Raw genomic sequence first — 25,695 nt, forward strand, 5'->3', positions numbered from 1 at the left:
TTGTCTTCCATGAATATGGTCTTAACAGTGTGTCCATAGACGACTGTGGAGGCCAATTTTGGATCTGCACATCTTTCCACAGTGGGGACATAGGTTACCGGGTAGGAGTTGATAGCGGTGAGGATTTGCCAAACATGCCTTCCTCTTAGCTCGTTTCTCCCTTTCATCCCAAGTTCGTGCTTCAAAATCCTTGATGCCTTTGGTCAAGGCTGCTCTCCAATTGCAGCGCTCGTAGGGAGTCATTCCATCTATTACATCCACTGTTATAGAATTCTGCACTGTACCAATGCAGACTGCAGGGGAGATCCTATTAATGCTCTTCCCATATTAGCATTTTTTGAAAAGGCCATGGAGCAAACTACCAGGGAAAAAGGACTGACCTTTGCTCAGTGGCTAATTTGCTATATGCAGGCAGCTTTTAATTGTTATGGGGAGGGGGGGTGGTGGGGGGGGCACTGAATACTTCATTAATCTAATGACAAAATAGTTTCAAAATAATTGAAAATCCTCACAACAGGGCATAAAATGTAGCTTCTGTTCTATTCATTTCTAAAAAGTATGTGTTGGCAAACATTCAACTCAAGCAAAGGCTTTCCACTTTTTAGTCAATTTCAACTCCTATGTATGGAAGGCATAGGTAAAGGTAAAGGGACCCCTGACCATTAGGTCCAGTCATGGCCCACTCTGGGGTTGCGAAGTTAGCCATTAGATATAAAAACGTGGCATACTGCCATTGTTTCAGTGACATGTCTCTTTATCACAGTTCAACAGCCCCTTCATATTGTCCTGGTCCATATTTCCAATGGCAAGGAAATGTAGCAAATGCTAAGTTAAGGGGGATGATAGGATCTACATCACTTGGATCCTCATGCAGTTTCATTGAGACTTTCATGTGTTGCTATTATTTTCGGCCACTGCATCAAGTTTCCCATCTGACTAAGACAAATGTAACCTTAGTTCAAAGTAGAGCAAACATTCATGAGGAGATGGGGAAACTTCTACTTCCCCCAGTGACTCACCAAAGCATCCTGAGACCATGCTCTCACTATTAAGATAGACTCAGGCTGTGTTAAAGCACTTTATTCATTTATAAATACTGTTGTGTTTACAAGCATCATAGATGTGGATATTATCCCCAAACTTTCAAACATATACTTAGAATACTATATAACAATCAAGAAAACAAAAACCATTCATCTCAAGAGTTTGAAAGGCCACTCAAAAAATTGCATAAAAATACATTCTTTCTCATCACTCACAGGCTAGTCTTTTCTCCAAGTAGTGTATTTACAACAATCTGTAAAACTCTCCTTAAAACAGGTAAGTACAGAATACTTGCAGCTTGGGAAGTTAGCGAGCCAAGTGCATAACACCACTCTTTCCCACGAGTTAGCATTTGCAGAGGGGACTTGTTACTAGATTCCTCAACAACATGAGGGAAGCAAGGAGAGGGGACAACACAAGAGGCCCTGTGGCAACAGCTCGGGCTGTGCTGTTTTTCGAGAGTATTTACTGAGAACACTCTGAAAGTCATATACGCCAAGGGTCCGATTTGCCCCAGGAAAAGAGAGAACAGTTGTCAGGGGAAAGGAACAGAGGAAGAAAAGAATTGCCCCTAGGAATTGGGTTAAATTTCACCTGTGAGCTGCTTGTGGAGTTAATCTTTGTAAAAAGCCCTTCATGGAACATGCTGCTTCTAGGAGAATCATGCAAAAGGATTTTCAAACATGAAGGTGATCATGATCCAAATCTAAGTCACTCAGGGAAAAGGCCTTGGGGAGTCTGCTAGCTTGAAATAAACTTAAAATTGCCTTTTGAAACAGGCCCCTTAACATTGCTGAAGGAAGGAGTACATCCAAAAATGCTGGGCTTTGAGTTGTGCAACAGGTGGGCTAATATGGCAGGAGTGAAGTAGAATAAAGGAAAACAAAGATGAAAGTAGGGGGCATCAGTGTGAGTGCAAAGGACAAATTTCTATCTCAGGGTGGGCGGGGGGAGAGATTTCTGCCTTCTGACTCGCTTGCAAGGAGTCCAAGCAAAACATGATTAATCTGAGATACAGATGAACACCCATTCAAAAAAAATTGGAGACATGTTTGTTAAGGAGAATCTGCATTTGAATCAAAGTGGGAATTTGGAAGTCGTCCAGAAACGTGCTAAGACCCTGCTCACAAACAGCTCTCTAATTCAGAAAGAATTATAGTGGTTATGGGGGAAAGCAAACATGATACAGTAGAAATCATCTCTCAAGTATATTTTGATTTCAATCATGATTTCTATTCACTGTCAGTAAATCCCAGGCCTTGGCGACCTACCATCACCTGGTAATGGCAGAACTGGCAGGGCAGGGGAGAGATATTCAGTCAATATCCTTTGTGGGGGAAAGGACTACATTCTGCACTTTACCATCTACAGGCATACATTAAGCTCACCAGCCTTGGGAGCAGACTAGCTATTCCCTAATGAAAAACAACTGTTAAGTCTCCCAAGCACAGTCAGGGAGTTGCATACGATTTGACCTATTGGCAAATATCATCATGGCGAGTCTTATCATTCCTGGTTATCCCATGAGAATAAGACTTTTAAATGCTAATGAACAACCACCGACTGGATTGTATCCACAGCCCTTAAAAGAAGTCAGTCCTATGGCATCAAATACTTTGCTATCAGATTTCTATAGACTGGCTTCTGATAATAATTATTCCTATGTGGACTAGAAACCACCAATAAATCTGAAATTAGCTGATTTGATAAAACACAGTGCACTCTTAAACCCTGACTTACTGAAGATGACTGACTGAATTATATCTGGTCAGATCTCTAGAGTCATTCTTTAATTCCTTCCATTAACAGTAAATCAATATGGACAGTGCACAGATGCTGCATCATCAGCTGTCACAAAATACAGATGAAATCAAGTACACATGCTCTTGCAGCTCTAAATCTACCCCCCACTTAAAATTCCATTTCCATTCCACTGGTTAAGAGTTCTCTGCATATGACAGCTGTTCATCCATATTATTCATGTTGTATTTTAGCAGTACAACACAACCTCCTTTAATGTAAGGCATTCAACCGCAATATTGTCAGCTCTCAATACTACTTCTGTATCTGCATTTGTTTCCTTCAACTTGGCCCTTTTTGCATGCCTCTAGTTTCTTCTGAAACTTTGCTTCAGACCAACAAACCACCGCACATAAACCTCGCGTTCACAATTTGCAAGCAATGAAACCCGCTCCTTCCTTACTCCAAGCTCTGCTTCTTATATCAAAAAAGTTGCACTGGAACTTCAATACAGATGCGGAAGAGGTTTCTAAGACCTTCGACATGCAAGTACGTCTTAGGATGTACACTGAGCTGTAGAAGCTTCTGGGAGTAAGAAAACAGTAAGGCAGAAGAGTTTAAAGAAAAACCACCCAGTGCCTTCCAGTTAAAAGCTCTCACAGCTCACAGAATAAACTTGCAGTGGTTTCTCCGCATAATTTGTACTTTATGTAGAGGATATTCTAGCAGACTTCACAATTATAACTAACATTATATAAATCCATTGGAACACTAAAACGCACTAGTACAAAGCAATCATAATTCAGTAGCAGTAATATTTTCTCTCTGGGTTTTCTTAAAAACAGGCATGAATTTGCTTATGAGTGGACTGTCCTGAATTGTCTACTCCCTTGGTTAAAACATTATATTAAAATAATAGCCTGCATTTGAACAATCATATATCAGCTTAATCAATCAAGATATGATTTTGCTCCTGTACACAGCCCCTCGGCTGCTCCCTTTTGAGTGAGTTGTGTTTCAACAAGGGCCTCTATTTACCAGTGTTTTCCAGTTTGTGAAACTATGGCTACCAGCTTTGGAACAAGACAGGATTGTCAAACCAAATTCAAACTAAGATTTAAGATCCAGGCTTCCCCCCATGTTATTCCTGGTTTAGTCACAGCTTGGACAAAATAACAGCATGATGGGGGCGGGGGGGCAGAACTCTCATTCATACCTCAGTTTTTTAAGGTGAAATGGTTGTCCAATCCAGGCCAGTGTTAACTTTAATACTGGAATAAAAATGGGTTCTCGTGTGATTGGTTTAGGGAAGTCTTACTAAGGAAGACAAAGCTATGTATTAAAATAAATAAAAAATTGATTATCTTTTACATGACATGAAGCCCAGAATGTCAAGACACAGGATACTTGGAGGACAACACTGATATCGGTGACCCCCAAAAATAATCTGCTTAAGTAACTTTCAGTAGCACTAGCTATCATAGTGTTTTGGCTTGTCAACAGGATTAAGTAGCTCACGTAATTTCAGGCTGGACAGAATTCAAGTTTAAATATCAAATCCCAACGTTAAAAAGGCTCAACTTCATAGGTCACCATCCTTCATGCTGTATCAATGTGGCCATCTGTGGTCTTTTAGATGCTGCTGGAGTCCCACTCCCACCATCCCTGGCCATGTTGTGTGGGGCTGGGGGGAACTGGAGCCCTCCAACTTCTGCAGGGCCACAGGCAAGCCATCCTTGCTGCATTAGCCACAATAGTCTGTGTCTTTTAAGGTCCACACAATGAAACTGTGAGATATACTTAACCTACTGTATGCTAAGTGAGAACTGGCAACAGGAGAATGTAGGGATCATTACAGAATGGACCATAAGCACCAGACGCTTGCTCCTTCTGTGCTGTTAAATGATTATTCATGGCAGAGTCTGAAAAAGTTCAGCCAAATACTCTCACTGGTGTAAAATCAGATAGACTGGTGAGCTAGAATGCTTGAGCTGGAAGATACCACTCACAGAGATCAGTGCATGTTGTGGCCAGTATAAAACAACCCCCACAAGCCTTTCTAGCTCTGAAACAAGGTTGGTAGGAAGGTAACTGTTGAAGAAAAGCACTGGATGTAAGAAAAGCAACACATAAAATTAGTAGAGTATAAGAGGTTGTACCAGATAATTTATCTGACCCATCCAGAATCCTGACTATCTGCTGTTCTTAAAATGAAACATAATGTCAGAAAATATTTCTGGTGCTTCTTTTTTTTTTAAGCAATAGTTTGCTAGGAACTCAAGAGTTTACCTTGTTTCTGTTCAAAGGGACAAGCTATGCTCACCATAGTAGAAGCCTGAATTAGTCTTTTGAGATGCTTCTATGCAAAGATGATATCCACTGGTTATTAACTGAATTCATACAGTTCTGCTCAGAAACGGAGTGCAAACATATGGAGTCTCCATATTTGAGAGAAACAGATTTCTAATTGTGCAATGGGACTTCAATGTCCTCTCCTTCCTTCTGAAGTCCCTGGTATGCCCTCAAACTTGCTCAAGGGTTGGGGGGGGCCCTCTGGAGATTCTGAGAGTGCATAGGGGTAAGAAAGGAAGATGAAGTCTTGCTGAGTCTCTTTGCACAATTCTGTCTTCATCTCAGAGCTGATTCCATAACTGATCAAAAAAGCACCTTCCCCTCTGATAAATGCTGGATGAAATGTCTGAATTTCTACTGCTCACTTGTATGCTTTCAAGAGTAGTTATTCTCAGATCCCAAAGTTCCTTATTTTAAATAATTGTGAGAATTAAAAGAATGCAGGGAAAGAACAGAGCAAGTCCACTGGCAAGTTGCCATATTGACAGGAAACTCCTTAACAGGTTCTGCAGATGAAATCCGGTTCTCTGTAGTATCCAGAAGAACAGAGCGTGCAAATTAGTTACATCATGATAACCTATAAACATGAATTCGTTCATTTCCAGTATGCAGAGAAATGGCTTTTTGAGAAATCTAGGCCCTGCTGTTGATGCCCTCATTAAATGCAAATTTGTGTCTTACAACTGCGCAAATGATCACAGTATCAAAATTCTCAGACATCATAGAATGCTACTGCAAAGACTTTCCACCAAGACTGAGGCTCATCATTTTCCACAGGGATATGCACATCTATCCATCATCCCTCAAACCTTGCTGTTGTTAAAACTGAGAACACTCACCTATTCAACGGAATGCGTATCTATTGGCAAGTTAACATAAATGTGATTTGTTTGCCCAGGTCTTTTGTGAGGTTTTTCATGTAGAAAAACCAAACATCTTGCTAATAAAGAAGTATTTTGGCATTGTGTCTATGGAATTTCATTCAATAAGCACTTTTTGCTGGTTAGCTCTCTTTCCACCAGAAGTCTTGAAAAATCAAACTGTTAGCGAAGAATGCAGAGGCTGTAAGATCACATTATTATTAAACAGTACCAAAGAAGGCACCCATGGAAAAAACAGCAAGAACCATCAAAGGGTAGCAGGCAAAAGTGAAGCAAAACAGAAAGGAGAACCAGTGATTGGATCCCCAAATTAAGTTATCAAAAATCTTACATTAAATAAATCAGTTAGCTACTGAGACACATGGAAAACACGAATCTCCAAGCCAAGTGACTGTTGTCAGACTCCCAGAGAAATAAGTCATCATGGCTTTCACCAGCACCGCAGACTTCCAAATTCCAGAATGGAGATTGATAAATCCTCAGTGGCAATTCCTAGTTTCACTCATTATTCCTACTCCAAGACAGTATCTTAAGACATGTTGGGTCAACGCTATGGAGTCACTTCTATATCACTTATTACAGTAGATTCTTCTTTACATCAGATTATGGTGGACGGATATGGAGCTTACAGCAGATCGTTTGGGCAGCTCAGACGGTGCCAACCCAGTCTTTGTCCCTTCAAATGAGTTACTTCAACATTCCAAAAATATTAAAACATGGCGGGGCATGCTGTGTTGGGGGGAAGGATAAGCACTGTGCAATATGGGAATGCCTAGCAAGGTGCAAAGAGCAGTGAAGGGTGGGGCTAGCTGATCTGTGTCTGAAATGCCAGCTGCTCTTTCAACTGGAAGATCAGAAGCAGGTGGCAGGGTTGGCAGCATGTGCACAAATATCTCCTCTTTCTGCCCATCCTATGTTCAATATACTACTTCGAGAGTTTACTGATGACACGGATGAGGGCTCCATTTTCATCTTTCAGCCGCTGATTGTCGGACTTCAGTTCTGTCAAAACCTGTTCAAAGACAAGATCCAAACAATTCAGTATTGGTTGTCCTGAAATTCCTATGCAGCTCTGGTGGGGGAGAAACACACGACCACTCAAACGAAAGCATTTCTAGTGTTAATCGAAAATGGATTTGATCCCAAAAGCAACTAAGCCACACCAACAAAGTGTATCCTTTTCATATTCATATCTCTAAGATTAAACATGGATTTGACTCTTCCATTCTCATATATACAGAGCAGCATCTACTTGAGTGAGTATGCTAGGTTAGACGTCACACTCGTGGACATTTGTAAGCCCAGGAAATTATACCCAGAAATATTATGAGAAAGAAGTACATTTTGGAGAACAATTGCAATCTAGCACAACTTGAAAGGCATTTCATCCTGGACAATGCTACTTGCACTCTTCCGCTTTACTTCACTTTGGGAAATGCACTTGCCTTGTAGCATTGTTCCTTCACACCTGGATAAATCCCATGCAAAAGAAATCGCTCACTTTTAAACTCAGAAGGGAAAGTTGCATACTTTCAGAAAACTTAGGGTTGGTTCACACATTATACTTCCATGTGCAGAGTCACAATTACAGCCCAACAGTGGGGTTGGGTGGGATTTCTGTTACATGCTGTGTGCCTCTATTAATGTCTTTTTCAACATATGCAAGCAATAGTCAAGAAGGGATACTTTGCTCAAAAGGTCTCGGTATTATCATGCACATTTATGATTCAAATCTATCCTTGCACCCCACCCACACCAGTGACTTAGGAAGCAGCAATTTATGCAGGTGGATTCACTTTTGGAAAGTGTTGGTAACATCCAGCCAGTAGTTTTTCCATGGACAGTAGGCACCCAATTATGTTTCGGGCAAATTATGAAATACTAGCAGCTTCATACCCGGCATTGCTCAGGAAACAAAACAAACAAAACAAAAAACCAGAGCAGTTTTGAAAGGTTCCGTCTGCATCTTGATTCAAAATGGCATCCAGTTGCATCTCAACGCAGATGAAAGCCTACTTCTTGATCTCAGGAACAACTAATCAAAATATACAGTAGATCATAGACCAAATCTAGGCTCTTTAAATAAAATAAAGTATCTCTTTGATTAACAACTAATTTACGAGATAAAAGTTTTGTTTTAATGCAATATATTTATATATTGCATTTAAAGTAAGGGTTAGTACTGGGTGCCTAGAAACGCTAAGTGATTTGGGGCAAGGACAACCAAGAGTGATCTATTTTGGGCCATGGCTTAAGTCTGGAATTCTTATGCCTTTACTAATTGAGGTATGCAGCACATGGTTAATTATGACAGCTTGCTTTCCAGACTCCTGAACATTTTGCCAGCCCCTCAAGCTCCCAGGAATTCCTAGAGGTTGGCCTCTGTTGAAATAAATGACCAGGTGCCTGGCCTGATCAGGGATATTGAAATTATGCACAACCTCTAGCCCAGGGAGAAGAATCATAGAATCATAGAGTTGGAAGAGACCACAAGGGCCATCGAGTCCAACCCCCTGCCAAGCAGGAAACACCATCAGAGCACTCCTGACATATGGTTGTCAAGCCTCTGCTTAAAGACCTCCAAAGAAGGAGACTCCACCACACTCCTTGGCAGCAAATTCCACTGTCGAACAGCTCTTACTGTCAGGAAGTTCTTCCTAATGTTTAGGTGGAATCTTTTTTCTTGTAGTTTGGAACCATTGCTCCGTGTCCGCTTCTCTGGAGCAGCAGAAAACAACCTTTCTCCCTCCTCTATGTGACATCCTTTTATATATTTGAACATGGCTATCATATCACCCCTTAACCTCCTCTTCTCCAGGCTAAACATGCCCAGCTCCCTTAGCCGTTCTTCATAAGGCATCGTTTCCAGGCCTTTGACCATTTTGGTTGCCCTCCTCTGGACACGTTCCAGTTTGTCAGTGTCCTTCTTGAACTGTGGTGCCCAGAACTGGACACAGTACTCAAGGTGAGGTCTGACCAGAGCAGAATACAGTGGCACTATTACTTTCCTTGATCTAGATGCAATACTCCTATTGATGCAGCCCAGAATTGCATTGGCTTTTTTAGCTGCCACGTCACACTGTTGGCTCATGTCAAGTTTGTGGTCAACCAAGACTCCTAGATCCTTTTCACATGTACTGCTCTCAAGCCAGGTGTCACCCATCTTGTATTTGTGCCTCTCATTTTTTTTGCCCAAGTGCAATACTTTACATTTCTCCCTATTAAAATTCATCTTGTTTGTTTTGGCCCAGTTCTCTAATCTGTCAAGGTCGTTTTGAAGTGTGATCCTGTCCTCTGGGGTGTTAGCCACCCCTCCCAGTTTGGTGTCATCTGCAAATTTGATCAGGATGCCCTTGAGTCCATCATCCAAGTCGTTGATAAAGATGTTGAATAAGACCGGACCCAAGACAGAACCCTGTGGCACCCCACTAGTCACTCTTCTCCAGGATGAAGAGGAACCATTGATGAGCACCCTTTGGGTTCGGTCAGTCAGCCAGTTACAAATCCACTGAGTGGTAGCATAGTCAAGACCGCATTTTACCAGCTTCTTTACAAGAATATAATGGGGCACCTTGTCAAATGCTTTGCTGAAATCAAGGTAGGCTACATCCACTGCGTTCCCTTCATCTACCAAGCTTGTAATTCTGTCAAAAAACGAAATCAGGTTAGTCTGACATGACTTATTTTTCAGAAATCCATGCTGACTATTGGTGATCACAGCATTCCTTTCTAGGTGCTCACAGACTGTTTGCTTAATGATCTGCTCCAGAATCTTCCCTGGTATTGATGTCAGACTGACTGGGCGGTAATTATTTGGGTCCTCTCTTTCCCCCTTTTTGAAAATAGGGACATTTGCCCTCCTCCAGTCTGCCGGGACTTCGCCTGTTCTCCAGGAATTCTCAAAGATGACTGCCAGTGGTTCTGAGATCACATCTGCCAGTTCTTTTAATACTCTTGGATGCAGTTCATCTGGCCCTGGAGACTTGAATACATCTAAACTAGCCAAGTATTCTTGTACTATCTCCTTAGTTATTCTGGGCTGTGTTTCCTCTGCTGAATCATTTGCTCCAAATTCTTCAGGTCGGGCATTGTTTTCTTTATCGGAGAAGACTGAGGCAAAGAAGGCATTGAGGAGTTCAGTCCCCTGTTTGCATTTCACCATCTTCTCCTCTGAGTGACCCCACTGTTTCTTTGTTCTTCCTTTTGCTACGAACATACCCATAAAAGCCTTTTTTGTTGCTTTTAACCTCTCTAGCAAGCCTGAGTTCATTCTGTGCTTTAGCTTTTCTGACTTTGTGTCTACACGCGCTGGCTATTTGTTTGAATTCCTCTTTGGTGGTTTCCCCCCTTTTCCATTTTTTGTACACATCCTTTTTTAATCTTAACTCAGTTAAAAGTTCTTTAGATAGCCACCCTGGCTTCTTTAGGCACCTTCCATGTTTCCATCTCATTGGTATTGCCTGAAGTTGTGCTTTTACTATCTCCCTCTTAACAAACTCCCAGCCATCATGAACTCCCTTTCCTTTTAATATTACTGTCCATGGGATCTCACCCAGCACTTCCCTAAGTTTTATGAAGTCGGCTTTCTTAAAGTCAAGAATTTGAGTCCTAGTATGCTTGGTTGCTCCTTTCCGCTGTATAGTAAACTTCAGAAGAGCATGATCACTTGCGCCTAATGATCCTTCCACTTCTACCCCACTAACCAGGTCATCAACATTGGTTAGGACCAGATCTAAAATGGCTGTTCCTCTTGTTGCTTCTCCCAGTTTCTGGACAACGAAGTTGTCTGCAAGGCCAGTGAGGAATCTGTTTGACCTTATGCTCTTGGCTGAGTTTGACATCCAGCAAATATCCGGGTAATTGAAGTCCCCCATTACTACTATCTCCCGTCCTTTTGCATGCTTGGCCATCTGTTCCAGGAAGGCATCATCTATGTCCTCCATTTGGCTTGGGGATCTATAGTAAACTCCCACAATGAGGTCCCTGTTATTCATCTCTCCCTTAATTTTGACCCAAATGCTCTCACTTTGGCTTTGAGGTTCTAAATCTTGGATCTCTTCACAGGTATACACATCCCTGACATATAACGCCACTCCTCCTCCTTTCTTGTCTGGTCTGTTTCTCTGAAATAGATTGTAACCCTCCATTATTACATTCCAGTCATGGGACTTATCCCACCAGGTTTCAGTGATGCCTATTATGTCATATTTAGTTTGCTGTACCAAGAGCTCAAGCTCATCTTGTTTATTACCCATGCTTTGCGCATTAGTGTACAGACATTGAAGTCCATTAATCATTCCCCCGTGTCTCTTATTTAAGGATTTTTTCCTCCCACCACTAGGATTTTTTCCTCCCACCACTAGAAGAGACTAGGTCAAGATAAAGCCACAAAGGACACTCCAACCATGGCAGAAGGGGGAGGTGGGCTATGTTATGTGCACCTTTCTGCACACAGACTTATTGGGAGCCTGTTGCTAAGGGGAATAAATGACTGACAGCTTGCTGACCTTGCTATTTTGACACAGGATAGGATAAGAAGTACACACACTCTCCTCCATCCATGCCAACATGGTGACCCTTTGACCTAGCCTAGCAATGAGAAGGGTAAAGAGGTACAATCCCAAATCCTGTTCAGTGTTTCAATTTTTATACAGTACTTGGGATTCTGAATATTTAGAAAGGCAACCACCACAGATTTACTGTCAATACTGGAGGGACAAACTTTATGATTTGCTACAGGTAACTGAGATGCTGCAAATTTAGGACATTTTGCAACAGATGTAGTCACATTTATTTGACCATTCAGTAGCAACAAAACCTTAATGGTGAGGTATTTCATCCCAGGTTAGCAGAGTTCTTTAATATTTGCTTGAAAATTGGCAAAAATTGCAAGCAGAGATTGGAATGGTATTGGATTTATAAAATCAGCATTCAACTTTTCTCTTTGTGGGGCCTGAATATGCAAATAGGTTTCCGGTATAAAAATGATAGCTGAACTTCATAGTTTCATCCTGAGCTTCACACGATGGTGTGAATAGTTAATGTTATAAGATGAGCCTGCAAACAACAGTCAGACATACACTTCCTAGAATGTCTCAAGCAACTTTGACAAGTACAACCATTATTTTCATTTTATAATAGGAAAGCAAGGCCCAAGTGAGATTATTAACAAAACGGGGTGTCAGAACAAGTTCTACCATCAGACCAATGGCATCCTTCAGTAGTTCCTTCAAAGCAAATTAGCCCAAACATGAGAGATGACTGGTCTAATTAGGGCAAGGAGGACAAAATGATTAATGTGCAATTTACTACACAATACATCTGGTGTTCCCCAAAACTATTATGCAGGATTCACTACATGATATCCATTAAAAACATTCACACTAAACACAAGCTTTGAAAATATATGTGTGTGTGGGGAATCAACTAGTTTTAATGGTGTTTCCATGAATACCCAGAAAAGCACTTTTCTGCATGTACAGTACAAATGTAGACCCTAGGTATATTTAGTAATACAACTGTGAAATAGAAGAAAATGTGCCTGAATGGTATGTCCCTGTAATGCTATTAAAGTCATTTGTTTAGCATCTGCAAAGAAACATGGTAGCTTAGTGACATTTCAGTCAGATGAATTGCAACATACAGGGAGAAAGTATCAAAGGACCTAGATCTTTGCTTTGTTGCTTCACTGAAGCAAGTTCTCAAGAGAAAAAGACTTACACTTTTGCATTAAAGCTGCTATATGTAGCAAGCATAACATGCCAACCTATAAGACACAGAGCACATAAAATAAACACCTTGTGCAACTTAAAATCTTCAGGAGAGCTCAAAGCATCAGTAAAGAACATTATAACAAAACAGCTGGTTTTATTTTGTTCATGTGTGCTTTGCAAAAAGCCATCCTAACTGGGTAGAATCTTTATAGTGTTGGGAAAACCTGAGGAACTCTTGCTTTACTGGGGGCCACTCAATTTTCCCCCCACCCACATAGGCCTGACCTTTGACAAAGGCATCCTCAGGTCTTGATACTCATATCTTCCATGAAGCTATCTAGTCCTTAAAAAAAAATAAAAAAAATCTATACCTACTTTTTCTGATGAACACATATCATTTATAAGCTTTACTATTCAAAAATGGCTTTCATTAAATAAAAATGCTGCATGTTCTTTAATTTGTCCCCCCCCCCCCATATTTAGTTTTTTTTTTTTGGGGTAGTTATCCGTGTGGTATGAAAATTTTGAAATAAATAAACAAACATGAGGACTTGGATCTTTGTTTTGCAGTTTCCGGTACTTACTCTCTCACAACTTACATGCACAATTAGCAGAAAAGCTTTAGATCCTTACAAAACCACAGCTAGAATACAACCCACCTCCCCAATGACAAAACTGTGTTTTTTTAACATTGCTGGATTACATCAGTGTTAGCTCACACCAGATACTACACCATTTCATAAAAATATTCAATACAAACCCATCTTTAACACTGAGCCGTATGTCCCAGTTCTGATCACTTACATATATTTTGTTAGTATTAATGATATCCTACATTTACCTTCAGAACTGCATTATTCTTTTTCACAGTCATGGAAACCAGGTGGCTGGATTTTTGTGTGTTTGTTCTGCCTCTTTCATTCATCCTGTGCTTACCCAACAACGCTTTAAAAAGGCAAAATAAAGCCTGAACAAAACTATTATTAGGCTGGTGATCATCCTGAGATGCAGAACCCATATGGGGGAAATGTATACCTGAAAAGAAGTGACTGAAGTACCTTGTACGCATTAGAAATGCAAAGTTTAGTCTATGAACAGGCAGTGACTTCCATACTGCTATTTGAGTGTCACGCTCCTTATCTGCCACATTTAGGAAGAATGTAGAAAGGGTAGGGAATAGCTCAGTCAGACAATAAGAGCAAAGACCTGCCTGGAAGATTGGAAGGAGAGGAGAGATCAACTGGAGGGGGAGATGCTATAGCTCTTCTGACTCTGGGGTCTCAGCGGATTGCGAGAGCCTGGCTACAACCCGGGTCAAAGCCCTGTTTTCGGCCAGCAGCTGCTCATTCATCTGCCTCAAAGTGTGAATCTGTTTGAGCTGGTGAAGGTTCTGCAAAGTGAGACATGGAGGAGATAGACAAAGACAAAACAGAGAATATAAAACAGCACAGAAACATGAATTCAATTGGCAAGCAAGAAAAAAAGAAGAGCAGCAACGAGAGGTGGAGAGCAGTGAAAGCACAGAAGAAGCTGGACAACATACTAAAGCACTAGACCAACCAAAAAAGAAACCACAAAGAATGCTGTTCATTCTCTTAAGGCTTGAACCTAACCAAGTTTCAAATTTAATGAAACACCATAAAGGTGACAAATTATAGCTCTTAAATGGAGTGAGAAACTTCACCATGGCTGAAAACCACATCAGGAAAACCTTGCGCACAGCACTTTTAAAGTCCTTTTGCAAGGTACTGACAGATGACTAATGCTGGTTGGAAGAGAACCAATAGGGCAGTTAAGTATCTTTATAAAAGCTTTATATGACCCACATCCCAGCCAAAGTGGCTTTGCATAGCAAAAGGGGATAGTTGTAGCAGCTGAAGTAAATTGCTTTAAAATGAGTCTAATGCTATCCTTCGCTTTACAACATGTGGTAGTATTTGCAGTGGAAAGGGAAACTGGTTTGTACAATGCTGAATACTGTCACAATACACAACTCTTATAGCCTGTGCAGTCTGTAAGTGTCCCCGTGCTGAATTTTTGCCCCACAATTTAGCCAAACAGTAGCTTTACACTAAACACCATTGATGCAGAATCTTCAAAAACACCCCTCTAAATACAAGCACACACTTTTTCATATTTGTGTATGGAAAAAATGGTCAGCATTCCTTACTGGCATGAAACACAAGTGTTAATTTATGTGTTCACGGCAATTTTCTCTAGTATAAATAGGACTAAAATCTTGTATGAACACTAAAGGCCAAGTATACAGACAATTAAGTGCTTTGAAATTGCTTTTATAGCATCAAAGGCAATTGCTTCAGAAGGGTTTCCAATGCAGACACTAAAAGGACCCAATTTTCTAAAGAAGGAAATGTCTAATGCATTTCACTTTCAATATGGTGTAATAATAAAACAACATGGGCAGATTGTGAAAGCTGTAGGGATTCTGTTGGAATATTATTTTGTTGTGTTCATTCAAAGGTATAACTGAGCCGTTGAATCTGTCTACTTGAGACATGAAGTAAATGCCTTTGTAAGACAGTGAAGAAAACACAATGATGAAGATATAACTGAGGATATAAACACCCTTACAGAAAGTTTTACTGGGCCAGTAGGATGGGGAATAATCTTGACAGACTCTCAAAATATGAGGTACAACATCTATGTGACAACAATTTGCAGAAAAGGCAACACAAATCCAATGGAACAGCATCCTTTTTGTTACTTCCGGGATGATTGTGGTACAGCAACCTAGAATTTTCTGCAGAAGCAAATATCTTCCATTAGCTTGCATTCCATTCTACTCTTCTCTTCTTCATTGACTGAAGCATAGAGATTTATTGACTAAATCCAGGCACCAACCAAAAGCTCTCCATTACCGTTTGGCTAAACAGATCTCTGGATATAATTTACTTAATTTTCAACTGTGAGAGTCATTTTATTTTATTTTTTTTAAGCACAGGGCACTAAGCCCATAAGACAAAAACACTAAAAGGTTAGCAAACTCTGCAAACATTTTTGTGAGGGACACACAACACAGTATCCTTATTCCCCCCCCCCATCTATGCTGTGACTATTAGGAAATCCTAATGCTGGTGTGCCTGGTTTATGCTTCATTAATTTAGTTCTTCAGAAGCTCACAATAATTATATTGCATAGGAGGACAGATCATAAATGGGGCAGCAGGGCCAGAAAAGAAACTGAATACTGCATCAAAGGTTTCACTACTAAAAATGATAAAGTCCAACCTGTCAATAATTTAAAAGGCTTAATTGCTGATTAAGGATTAAGGATTAAGCTGATATAGCTGAGCTGTGTCTCTGTTCAGCCAAGTCGCAAAGCGATCAAGCAGCCCAGAGAGCCTAACGACACTGCTTCAGTGTCCAACTCAGGTTTTTACCTTCCTTCTTCCAAGTGAGTTGCTGACAGCAAGGAAAGAGGTGACTGTACAGCAGGGAAAGAATGTAAATTGAAAAAGCAGTTCCTGGACAAGGGGTAAGCCAAAATGCAACCACAGCACAAGAGGGATTGAGGCAGGATGCGTGCATATTTGCTTTGTCAACTCAAGGTGACTTTGGCTATAAAAAGAAGTTGTGGACAGATAAGGCATGTAATGCATGAAATGGATGTCATTTGAGAGAAGCAGACATGCTGAAAATGGCCTGTAATATTATGGCAGAACACCCAAAGTTGACGGACCACTCAAGGGCACTACATTTATTTAGAAAAGGTAGTTCAGAAGAAAAATAGTAAATAAGATTATCGAGGATTTTCATAGTTTCACCACCTCACACAAATCAGTACTGCTGCTTTAGGGTTTCCAGAGCCGAACACTTCAGCAATCACACCTGAAGGATAAAATCCTGGTAACTACTGCATATTGGTTACATGTAACACAACAGCATTGTTCTTCTTACTAGTACGTTTTTAGGAGGGTTGTTTTTGTTGTTGTTGCTAGTCACATCATCCTTCAGAACAAGGTACAGTATAGCTATTTTGTGTAGCTGAATTCAAGGTGGTGTTGCGTTTGCCCCTCTGCATTCTCATTTTAATTCTTTAAGAGCTTTCAAATAATTACATTTTAATAAGACCTCTAGAGAGGCCAATGGTGCAACTCATCCCCCGCAACTGAGGATCATGCTGTAAGATGGAGTGCAATTTCCGCTTTTGAAACCCCCCCCCCCAAGTCGAAACAGATCTTGACTTCAAAGGATTATCACACTCAGTAAAAACATAAAGGACATAAATTGGAACCATCTCCAGCAAGGCAGGAAATGGCTTTCATCACTACTATGGTTTCAGGGGTGCAGCAGCTCCTGTTCTTGAAGCAGAAACATTTCTCCCCACCACCACTACCACCAAGAAATGAAGTTAGGTTCTAGGGAAATAAGCACCAGGGGGCAGAAAAAAGAACAGACACATTTTGGGAGCAGAAGTATTTGCATATTGTGTAAACCTATATAGTACAGTGAAGCCAGCTTAGTATTTTCAGGTCACCAGGGAAGCACAAGACGTTGCCTCTGCCTTTACCAGAAAAACATGATCGTCAGAAAACAGCACTTCTTTATAGCAGATGTCCAAAAAAGGGATGGCATGTCAAAGGAGCTGCCTGAAAAGGCAAATTCCTGCCCAGTCCAGCACCATTCTGTATGTCTTTAGACAGAAAGCTCAAATGGTGGTGCAAGGAAACCAGAAGCTTGACAACTCCTCTCATGTACTTACTTGTGCTATCAATCGTCCTTCAAGCAATATTCTGGAGCCATGAAGTATGAATGAGTGGGAAGAAATGCAGTTATAAAAGTTTTGCCCAAAACTGCCATGAGATTTAAAATGCATACCTCATGACTAGGGCTGTGCACAGGAAAAAAAATGGCCTTGGAACCCACCTCTCATTGGCTCGGACTGGGGGTTGCCTTGGCTTGGTGGCTTGGCTTAACATCGCAGTTCGCCTCGGATCCAAGGCAGAGGGTCGCCTCGCCTCATTTTCCGAAGCACCCGATGTCTTCCCCATTGACTACAAGGGGAAAATCAAGAAGACCTATATTTTGGTAGAATTGGATGACATTTCCATTGTAGTCTATTCTGAGGGGATGAAGCCTACCAAACCGAGGGTGGTGGTTCTTTTTTTTTTTAAAAAAAAAAAAAGAGGTGTCATGCCTGTCTCTGTGGTTTTGTGGGTGTAGAGGTGCCCTTGCACCAAAGTCACAGGAAGTGGAAAGCTGAAGAAGAAAGGGCTGATGTGAGCATGAGGCAAAACTTGCATGTGTAGCATTCCAAGTGAGCAGCAAGGCCCACAACACCCCCACCCCCAGTCCTGGCATAAGAGGAAGGTAGGAAGAGAAACAGCAATGCATGCACCTTTACCAGCAAGCCTGATAAGAGGAAGGCAGGCAAGGGGGCTAGCAGACACTTCTGGAGACAGTGAGAAAGAGACAGAGGAAGGAGCAAGGTGCATGCCTTCACAAGGCACATTCCTCGAATCAGTATGGAGACACCATGCTGGAGCAGAGTGACTGCTTCGAGTTCGAAGCTGACATAGTGACTGAAAGAATGGCAGGCAGAGGCAGCAGAAGACAAAGGGAACACTGAGTTTAAATATTGATGTCTGTAAGACCTGGCATGTTCAGTGTGCCAATCGCCAAGCCCCACAAAACAATTATTGCATGAGGTAGAAAATATTCCAACAACTAGAGCATATATGCTGGGACCTGCACCAGTGCAGACTGTGCTGGAGCTAACACTTACCTCCCTGCCCCAAGCACCTAACACTGCTTGGGTTTCCTGGCAGTGATGCTGCTGAAGTCACCAGCCTCCCCACAACGTTTTCACTTACAGGCCTATCCAGCAATGAAACTGTAACAGGAAAGGAGCAGAGCAGAGCAGAGCAGCTGTTTGGCTCCCAACATGCTACAGTGCTGTTGTCACTGGATAAGCCAGCAAGTGAATTGCGGTGGGAGAATAGTAGCCCATTACATTGTGGCTGCTGCTGTTGCTGCACATACATCCTGACTTGTGAACATGAGGGGGAAAGATGCAAAAAGGGTATTCTCCACCCCAAATCTAGAGTGGAGTCTGTCAGAGAAAGAATCAACAAGCTGAAACGCCTTTACCAAGTGCACTAGAGAAATGCAGCAACATTTCCTTTGCTGGGATGCTCAGGTGGGGAATTCTTCCTATATCCCTCCCAAAAGTACTGTGATTGGAAGGAAAAGGAGGAGCCTGGTAAAATTTCCTAACTGGAAGCTAGAGTGCTCAGTTGTAAAACTCCTCTTCTGCCTGCTTGCCTGCCTCCTCACTTGCCTGTCATCTTCTATTGATAAAGAGATTGAGGAAGGTTACAAAATTATATCAAACACATTTGAAGCCCTCTGAGGTGATTCCAATGACTTGGGTGCCCACCTCAGATCCCAAGGGGGTCCCAGAGGTGGGGATCCTCAGCATAGATGAGGCACAAGTCTGAGGTGAATGCACATCTCCACTTATGACTTTTTTATACAAGTGTCAGCTGCACATTTTGACCTGCACAGTGTTTCAAAGTAAAAGAGAATCTGTATACCAAAGTGAATTTTATTTAACTTTAGCAGGAATGATTCTGCGAGATACTATAACCAGTGGAAGGCAAAAGTAAGTCTGACCCACTAGGCATTTTATATTTCAAGGCCAGAGACCTTAATGTATTACTGGCAGAAACAAAGCATACAAGCCTTAGTTACAATCAAACTGTGTACAGACACACAGAGTGAACAGTCTGCTTGTAACAGTAAGCCAAACCATAGCTAAATGTGGATAAGCAAGTGTGCAGGGACACAGAGCAAAAATCACCACCACTTCTTTCCACTCCTGCTTCTGTTGGTGCCACACTACCTGGAACTAAGCTGTTGTTTGGCTTAGTGTTACGTCTGAACGCAGGCTCACAGGTTGTTTTCTGCAAACAAACCATGCACGGTAAGCCAAGAGGAACCTTGGCAACAGCTTGTGGTTTGTTTGGAGACATGGAAAAACTATAACTGACTGCATTTTCCCAGACAATGTACAGGCAGTGGCTTCTCTATGTCCATATTGCAATTTTACATGCAGGTGCTGTGCAATAACGGAATCTGTTGTATCTGTTTTCTTTTACCATTCATAACATTTACTAATAGTTTTTCCATTTAGAAACCTAAAGCATTGGATGCATTTATACAGTAAGAACTAGTTTGGCAAAGACATGGTTTTTGGCATGTTGCAGCAGTGGGTGCTTCTCTTAGGCAGCAATCATATATTACACACAAGTAATCCCAGCTGAGCTCAGTGGGACCAACTTCTGAGTAGACATGCACAGTACTGCGTGGCCAGGGCTTGTGTCCACTTTTGCCTCTTACCCCTATGGCAAGAGCACCAAGAAAAAAAATCCCTTCTTTCATCAGGAAAAGCCACTCTCCAAATTGTGTCTGAAGTGATGTCACTAAAGCAGGGGTGAACTTCTGTATACTCGGTGGCCACTGTATTTCTAACAGTTGGCTGGGGACTGAGAGCACACGTTGCTACATAAACTGATACCCTCACCCTGCTTCATAATAAAATGGTATCACCCTAAAGGAGTAAGAGCCTCAGAGTTATGAAGCATACAAACTCAGGAGGCATTTGCAAGGCACTGCATACAAAATTCAAGAGAAAATGCAACATGAAACCGGAATGTTTATCTTGCAAGCTGGGAAACATTTCTATTTCCTGTGCAGGTGAAGTTTTGGGCAGACTTTTTAGCACACTTTAAATTTTGGTATATCCACCAACTCCCTGTCACCCAGCTCTACCTGATCAACTAATCCCCAAGAAGGCTGTGAAAGTCCTGAACCATTGCCTGGATGCAGAGATGGATTGATGTGGGCAACAAACAGGCTCAATCCAAGCAAGACCAATGGTTCTTGTAGTCAGCAATCTTATCTGGACTACAGTCTGCTTTGGATGGGGATGTACTCTCTCCCACAACTTGTATGCTTTAATGGATTGGGCATTGGTCCTCGATTATCCTATTTGCTGCTATTGCTAGGAATGCCTTTGACTGGTGCACTGGCTGTGCCCCTTCCTGCAGAAGATGGATCTAGCTATAGTGATGCATGCTTCAACCAGTTGCCATTTAGTTACTGCAGCATGAACTGTGTGGGGCTGCTGGGTTTGGAAACTGTAAAAGGTAAAGGTAAAGGTACCCCTGCTCATACGGGCCAGTCTTGACAGACTCTAGGGTTGTGTGCTCATCTCACTCTAGAGGCCGGGAGCCAGCGCTGTCCGCAGACACTTCCGGGTCACGTGGCCAGCGTGACGAAGCTGCTCTGGCGAACCGGCACCAGAGCAGCACACGGAAACGGCGTTTACCTTCCCGCTATACAGCGGTACCTATTTATCTACTTGCACTTAGGGGTGCTTTCGAACTGCTAGGTGGGCAGGAGCTGGGACCGAACGACGGGAGCTCACCTAGCCGCGGAGATTCGAACCGCCAACCATGCGATTGGCAAGTCCTAGGCACTGAGGTTTTATCCACAGCGCCACCCGCGTCCCAGTTTGGAAACTGTAGCTGGTGCAAAATACTGCAGCCAAATTGCTTTCTGATGTGCACGGCACAGACCACATTCACTATGTTTTATACCAACTGCATTGGCTTCTGATATGCTTCTGGACACAAATCAAGGTGCTAACCTCTAAATCCTTAGATGACTTGAGGCCAGGATATCTGAAAAGCCATCTCTTCCCATAGGAGTGTACAATCATCTTCTAAGGCCATGCGGCATGGTTCCACTGCCTAAAGAGGTGGCTACAAGACAGGGCCTTTTTTGTGGCAGTAACAGAACGGTGGCCCTCTCACCCAAGGGAGGTAAAAATGGCTTCTCTCTACTTATTTTCAGGGGGGCAGTAAAACGGTTTCCATTCTGCATGGCTCTGAATTTTTAGTATGCAGAAGTTTTAATGTGTTTTCTTATCTGTTCTTAATCTGGTTTATAGCCTAAATCTGTTTTTGTTTCTGAATACCATCATGAGAGCCCTTTAGGGATGAAAGGCGGCTTATAAATATTTTTATGAATAAATAAATTCCCAATAGCTAGTAGTGGTGTGCATGCATGAATGGTTAATCTAAGACCAACATTTTAACAATGACTTACACTATTCTAATATTTTCTGAGGGGCACCTGTTAATCTGTTGCAGCAAAAAACCCCAGCAGAGTCACGTGACAATCCAAAATTATGCTACTATGTACAGAAGGCGGAAAATCAATGAAGAATTGTTCATACCTTCATCTCCTCTTCCATTTCTGAGAGCTTCCGCTCCAGAGCTCGTTTCTCCTGTTTAAAAAATATTTTCACAATTACCATTTTTTGTGTAATTTTTCTACATGAAATACAGCTATGGCTGTATTTCCTTCAGTGAAGAAAAATGTATCATTAATAGCATTAATAAGGTTGTCAAACATCTCAAGACCTACACTAAGAACAAACAATGTCAAAAAAACCTCTTCTTCGTGTGTTCCCACAGCTCATCTCTAACCTCTGCACCAGGGATAGGGGAACAGATGTTTTTGAACTTCAACTCCCTTAGCCCTAGAGAGCATGGCCAATGGTCAGGGATGAGAGGAGTTGTAATCCAGAATCTTAAGGGTCACCTGTGCTCTATACAGGCCCTTTTACTGTTTCCTCCTGCAGCTCTAGTCTAGCCACAACTACCTATCAGCTCCTTTCACCTAACAGACAATCAATTGTCTTGTAATTAGCTTGATAGGAGCCAGTGGGGTCATTGAAAAGAGCTCAGTTTTCAGTCCCAGCCTATGGATAGTGGACAGTTTGAATTGCATCCTGAGGATACTTAATTTAACTAGTTTGAAAGCTGCGTACTGGACGTACCATTTCCCAAACGAACAAAACTGGCATAGCGTCATCTTACTATAGCAGATAGAAGGTGTGCCAAGTTACTCTCTCTTATTTATCCTCTGGCTGAGAGTTCCAAGTGCAAAGAAAAAACCTCTTTAAAAAGAACACACACACCATACTGGAAAGCGTTAGACAAGAAGGCGAGAATCAATGGCATTGAGCCAAGATGGCTACAGGAAACCTCTATGTTCCAAGGCAAGAGGCACTGAATACCAGTTGTTGGTGGATAATAACAAGGAGCAATTGCTTTCAAGGCAGTAGCACACCTGATCCACTTTGCTGCTAAGTACCAAGATGAAAAACGGGAGTGGGGAGGTGATTGTAAGGTTGGTCCAGTGCAAACACACCAACGAAGCCAACCCAATGCTCCTGTTGGCTTTGTTGCCACCTCCCTCTCAGTTTGCAGCAGCAATGCATGCAACCAGAAGCCAGGTGAGTGCTGCTTTCACTATTGGCCACCAAGGACTCCAACTTCAATTGTACCTTTCATCCTACATCTTACACAGCTCCGTTTTAGGGTCTCCGTTAAAAAAAACAAACCCAAATGCAATATTTTCAGGAAAAAACAAGAAAATAATAAACAAAATCAAAACGGGGCCCTGAAACCACAAACGATTTACTGTTTTCCAAGGAAAGTATTTGGAAGGTATTTTAAGAACTTACATGCCAATAAGCCCAAGAAGAAACAGAGCTTTGTATTGGATAAAAGGAATTCAGTAGCACAAACATAATATGCTTACGTACTAAGCTTGTTATGTGTTCATCTTTAGATTTAAACTTTGCTGGAATTTAAGTATTTTTGGTACTCATCTTCGTAAGAAACTTGCACATTTTAAATAATTGTAACACAATGAGTTAGCGTATTTTGTTAACTTATGATAAAATTGACTCTATTTGATCTCATGTTTTCAAAATATAACCACAATCAATGGAACGTCTCTAATCAACTATATGACATCAACAGCCATGCTAGAACAGTAAGTTCTGGGCTTCATTAGTGGTGATTTATCAAACTGTGTATCTTATTATGCCAGGATGCCGAAATGAACAGTTTTATAGTTAACAAAAATGCTGTAAACAAGTATGAGAAGCCAAGGAGATCAGGATTACCCAAGGATTCTTGAAGGAGGAACAGAATCAGCTTCCTGTAGTGATATTTCTCTTTTAAAATGAGTATGCATTCTAAAACCATGCTAAGTTTTAAGTAAGTGGACACCAAAATGCAGAAACACATACCCTCTTTTCCATCTCAAGCATACTCGAACGGTCAGAGGTTTTTTCTTGCTTCTGCTATTGAAATGAAAAACCAAAGTTATCACAAAAGCAGAAAGTATTACAAAGAAATCCTTTCCAAATAAAATCAGAATTCTTATGAAACCAAGTGATATAACATTACAGCACAACTGCTTCTATTTTATCATTTGTCTGAGAAGCAGTGATAGCTCTCCTCAAATGCTATTAACTCCTTATCACCAGGGCCAAACATCTGTTTCCATCTGGCTGCAATCCCAGTACACCCCTTGTTTCCTAGGTCTCTTCACCTGGGCTATTTTGTCAATTTTTGTCTTGATATCGACAAGCTCCAACTGAGCATCTTGCAGTTTTGATTTCAGCTTTTGATTTTCAGACAGGGCACTTTCATAGAGCTGGATAGAAAAAAAGAGAAGTGGAGTTAACTCACGGTATCATCTACTGAAACATCAACAGTCATATAATGCAATTAAATAGATGCCCATCCTGCTGCTTTCAGATCCTGGAGACCAGATTTTACCGCAGCCGTACTAACTGTAACTCATTATCATCAGGTATCTTCTCCTATTTATTGTAGAATAGGAAGTTAAACAAACAATGCAGAAAAATTCTCATGCAAACTCCTGCATATATTTACTTTAAAAACATCAACTCTCTTCCAGTGGAACCCTAGTGCTCCTTGGAAACTTATCAGGTATTTCTGAATTAGAAGACTGGTAATGGCAAACAGGTTTCCCTAAAAGAAGCTGAACAACTGATCCTGCCTGGTCTTAAGAGAGATCTAATCATTATTCCAGAGTACATCCTTTCCGTTCATGTGAAATGAAAGCAAGCTCCAATAGCGCTCCATAGAAGAACCTGAAAATATGCCACACACAAGGATTCCATGTAGGCAAATCCACCAAGGAAAGGGTCGCCTAAATGTGTGAATGCCACTACTCCGTTAACTCAATGAATCCTAATCTGAAATGATGCACAGCACTCCGTTCAGGTCACTCCTACTGCCTTTCAACTATTACTACTAGCATTAAAGCAGATCTTGTGTGGAAACTGCTACAAATAGAAGCAAATCCGTTCCTGCTCCAGCACCAACTCAACAAGCAATTGCACCAGGTGGCACTGTGCACTTTCTGCTCCGTAACATGCAAAACGGCAGAACATATTTTAGCAGCTGAAATAATGGTGATCTTCCAAGTGACCTATTCAGAAAGTTGGATGTTTTCTAAGACACTTCCCAGAGATCTGTACACCATCTCAAGTTTTATAGTGCAACAAATCCACATTTTACGGGCGCGAAAGATTGGTGACCTGCCCAAGGCTGCTCAGCCCACCTATGGAAGAGGCAGTGGGTAGAAACACAAATGTACCAGTGCCAAGTCCTGCTGAATGCTCTTAATTCTCCTCATCCAACTTGCTCTCTCAGTGGATGCTTATTTGTCTTTAGCAGGCTCTTTGTTGGGACTATGCTGTATTGTCATTTGTGCATATATATTTTTGTTGTTTTTCTCTTCTTTTCCAACAGAGTCTAGCTTTACGTGAAATTGCTGCTTATTTGATTAAAGAGGGGTGGGGGTGGGGAAGAAAGAAGGCCCGAAGGCCTGTCCATTTCAATTACTCACTCTTTTATAATCCTTGCTACTGTCATCCTCTGTCCTGCTGCTGAGAGCAGCCAGGCGATTCTCTCTTCTAGTGTAGGCACTGCGACCAGAGGGACGGTCCCCGTAGGCATCGCTGGTGCCAGTACTTGAACTTGCTGCGTCCAACCTGGCATCAAACATGATATAAAAACAGCTTCACTCACTTTAAGACCACTTACA

The 25,695-nt window shown here is 41.6% G+C and overlaps 1 protein-coding gene across 5 annotated transcripts in view; it reads right to left on the reverse strand.

Moving 5' to 3' along the window:
- Positions 1-1,065: 1,065 nt before the first annotated feature.
- PPP1R12B (protein phosphatase 1 regulatory subunit 12B) overlaps positions 1,066-25,695 on the reverse strand; it is a 109,909-nt gene continuing 85,279 nt past the window's right edge. For 3 of the 5 annotated variants that reach the window (XM_081866992.1, XM_081866996.1, XM_081866995.1), the window contains 6 exons: positions 25,498-25,642; positions 24,169-24,273; positions 23,864-23,917; positions 21,995-22,045; positions 17,617-17,744; positions 1,066-7,029 (listed from right to left, as the gene is read on the reverse strand). In XM_081866992.1, the coding sequence (XP_081723118.1) occupies positions 7,023-7,029; positions 17,617-17,744; positions 21,995-22,045; positions 23,864-23,917; positions 24,169-24,273; positions 25,498-25,642 (490 nt within the window). In that variant the 3' untranslated portion in view covers positions 1,066-7,022. Of the gene's footprint in view, positions 7,030-13,940; positions 14,121-17,616; positions 17,745-21,994; positions 22,046-23,863; positions 23,918-24,168; positions 24,274-25,497; positions 25,643-25,695 lie in introns of all 5 variants that reach the window. The other 2 variants (XM_081866993.1, XM_081866994.1) reach the window with 2 other exon arrangements.

This window comes from Podarcis erhardii (assembly GCF_964252035.2).
Source record: "Podarcis erhardii genome assembly, chromosome: 6".
NCBI lineage: Eukaryota > Metazoa > Chordata > Lepidosauria > Squamata > Lacertidae > Podarcis > Podarcis erhardii.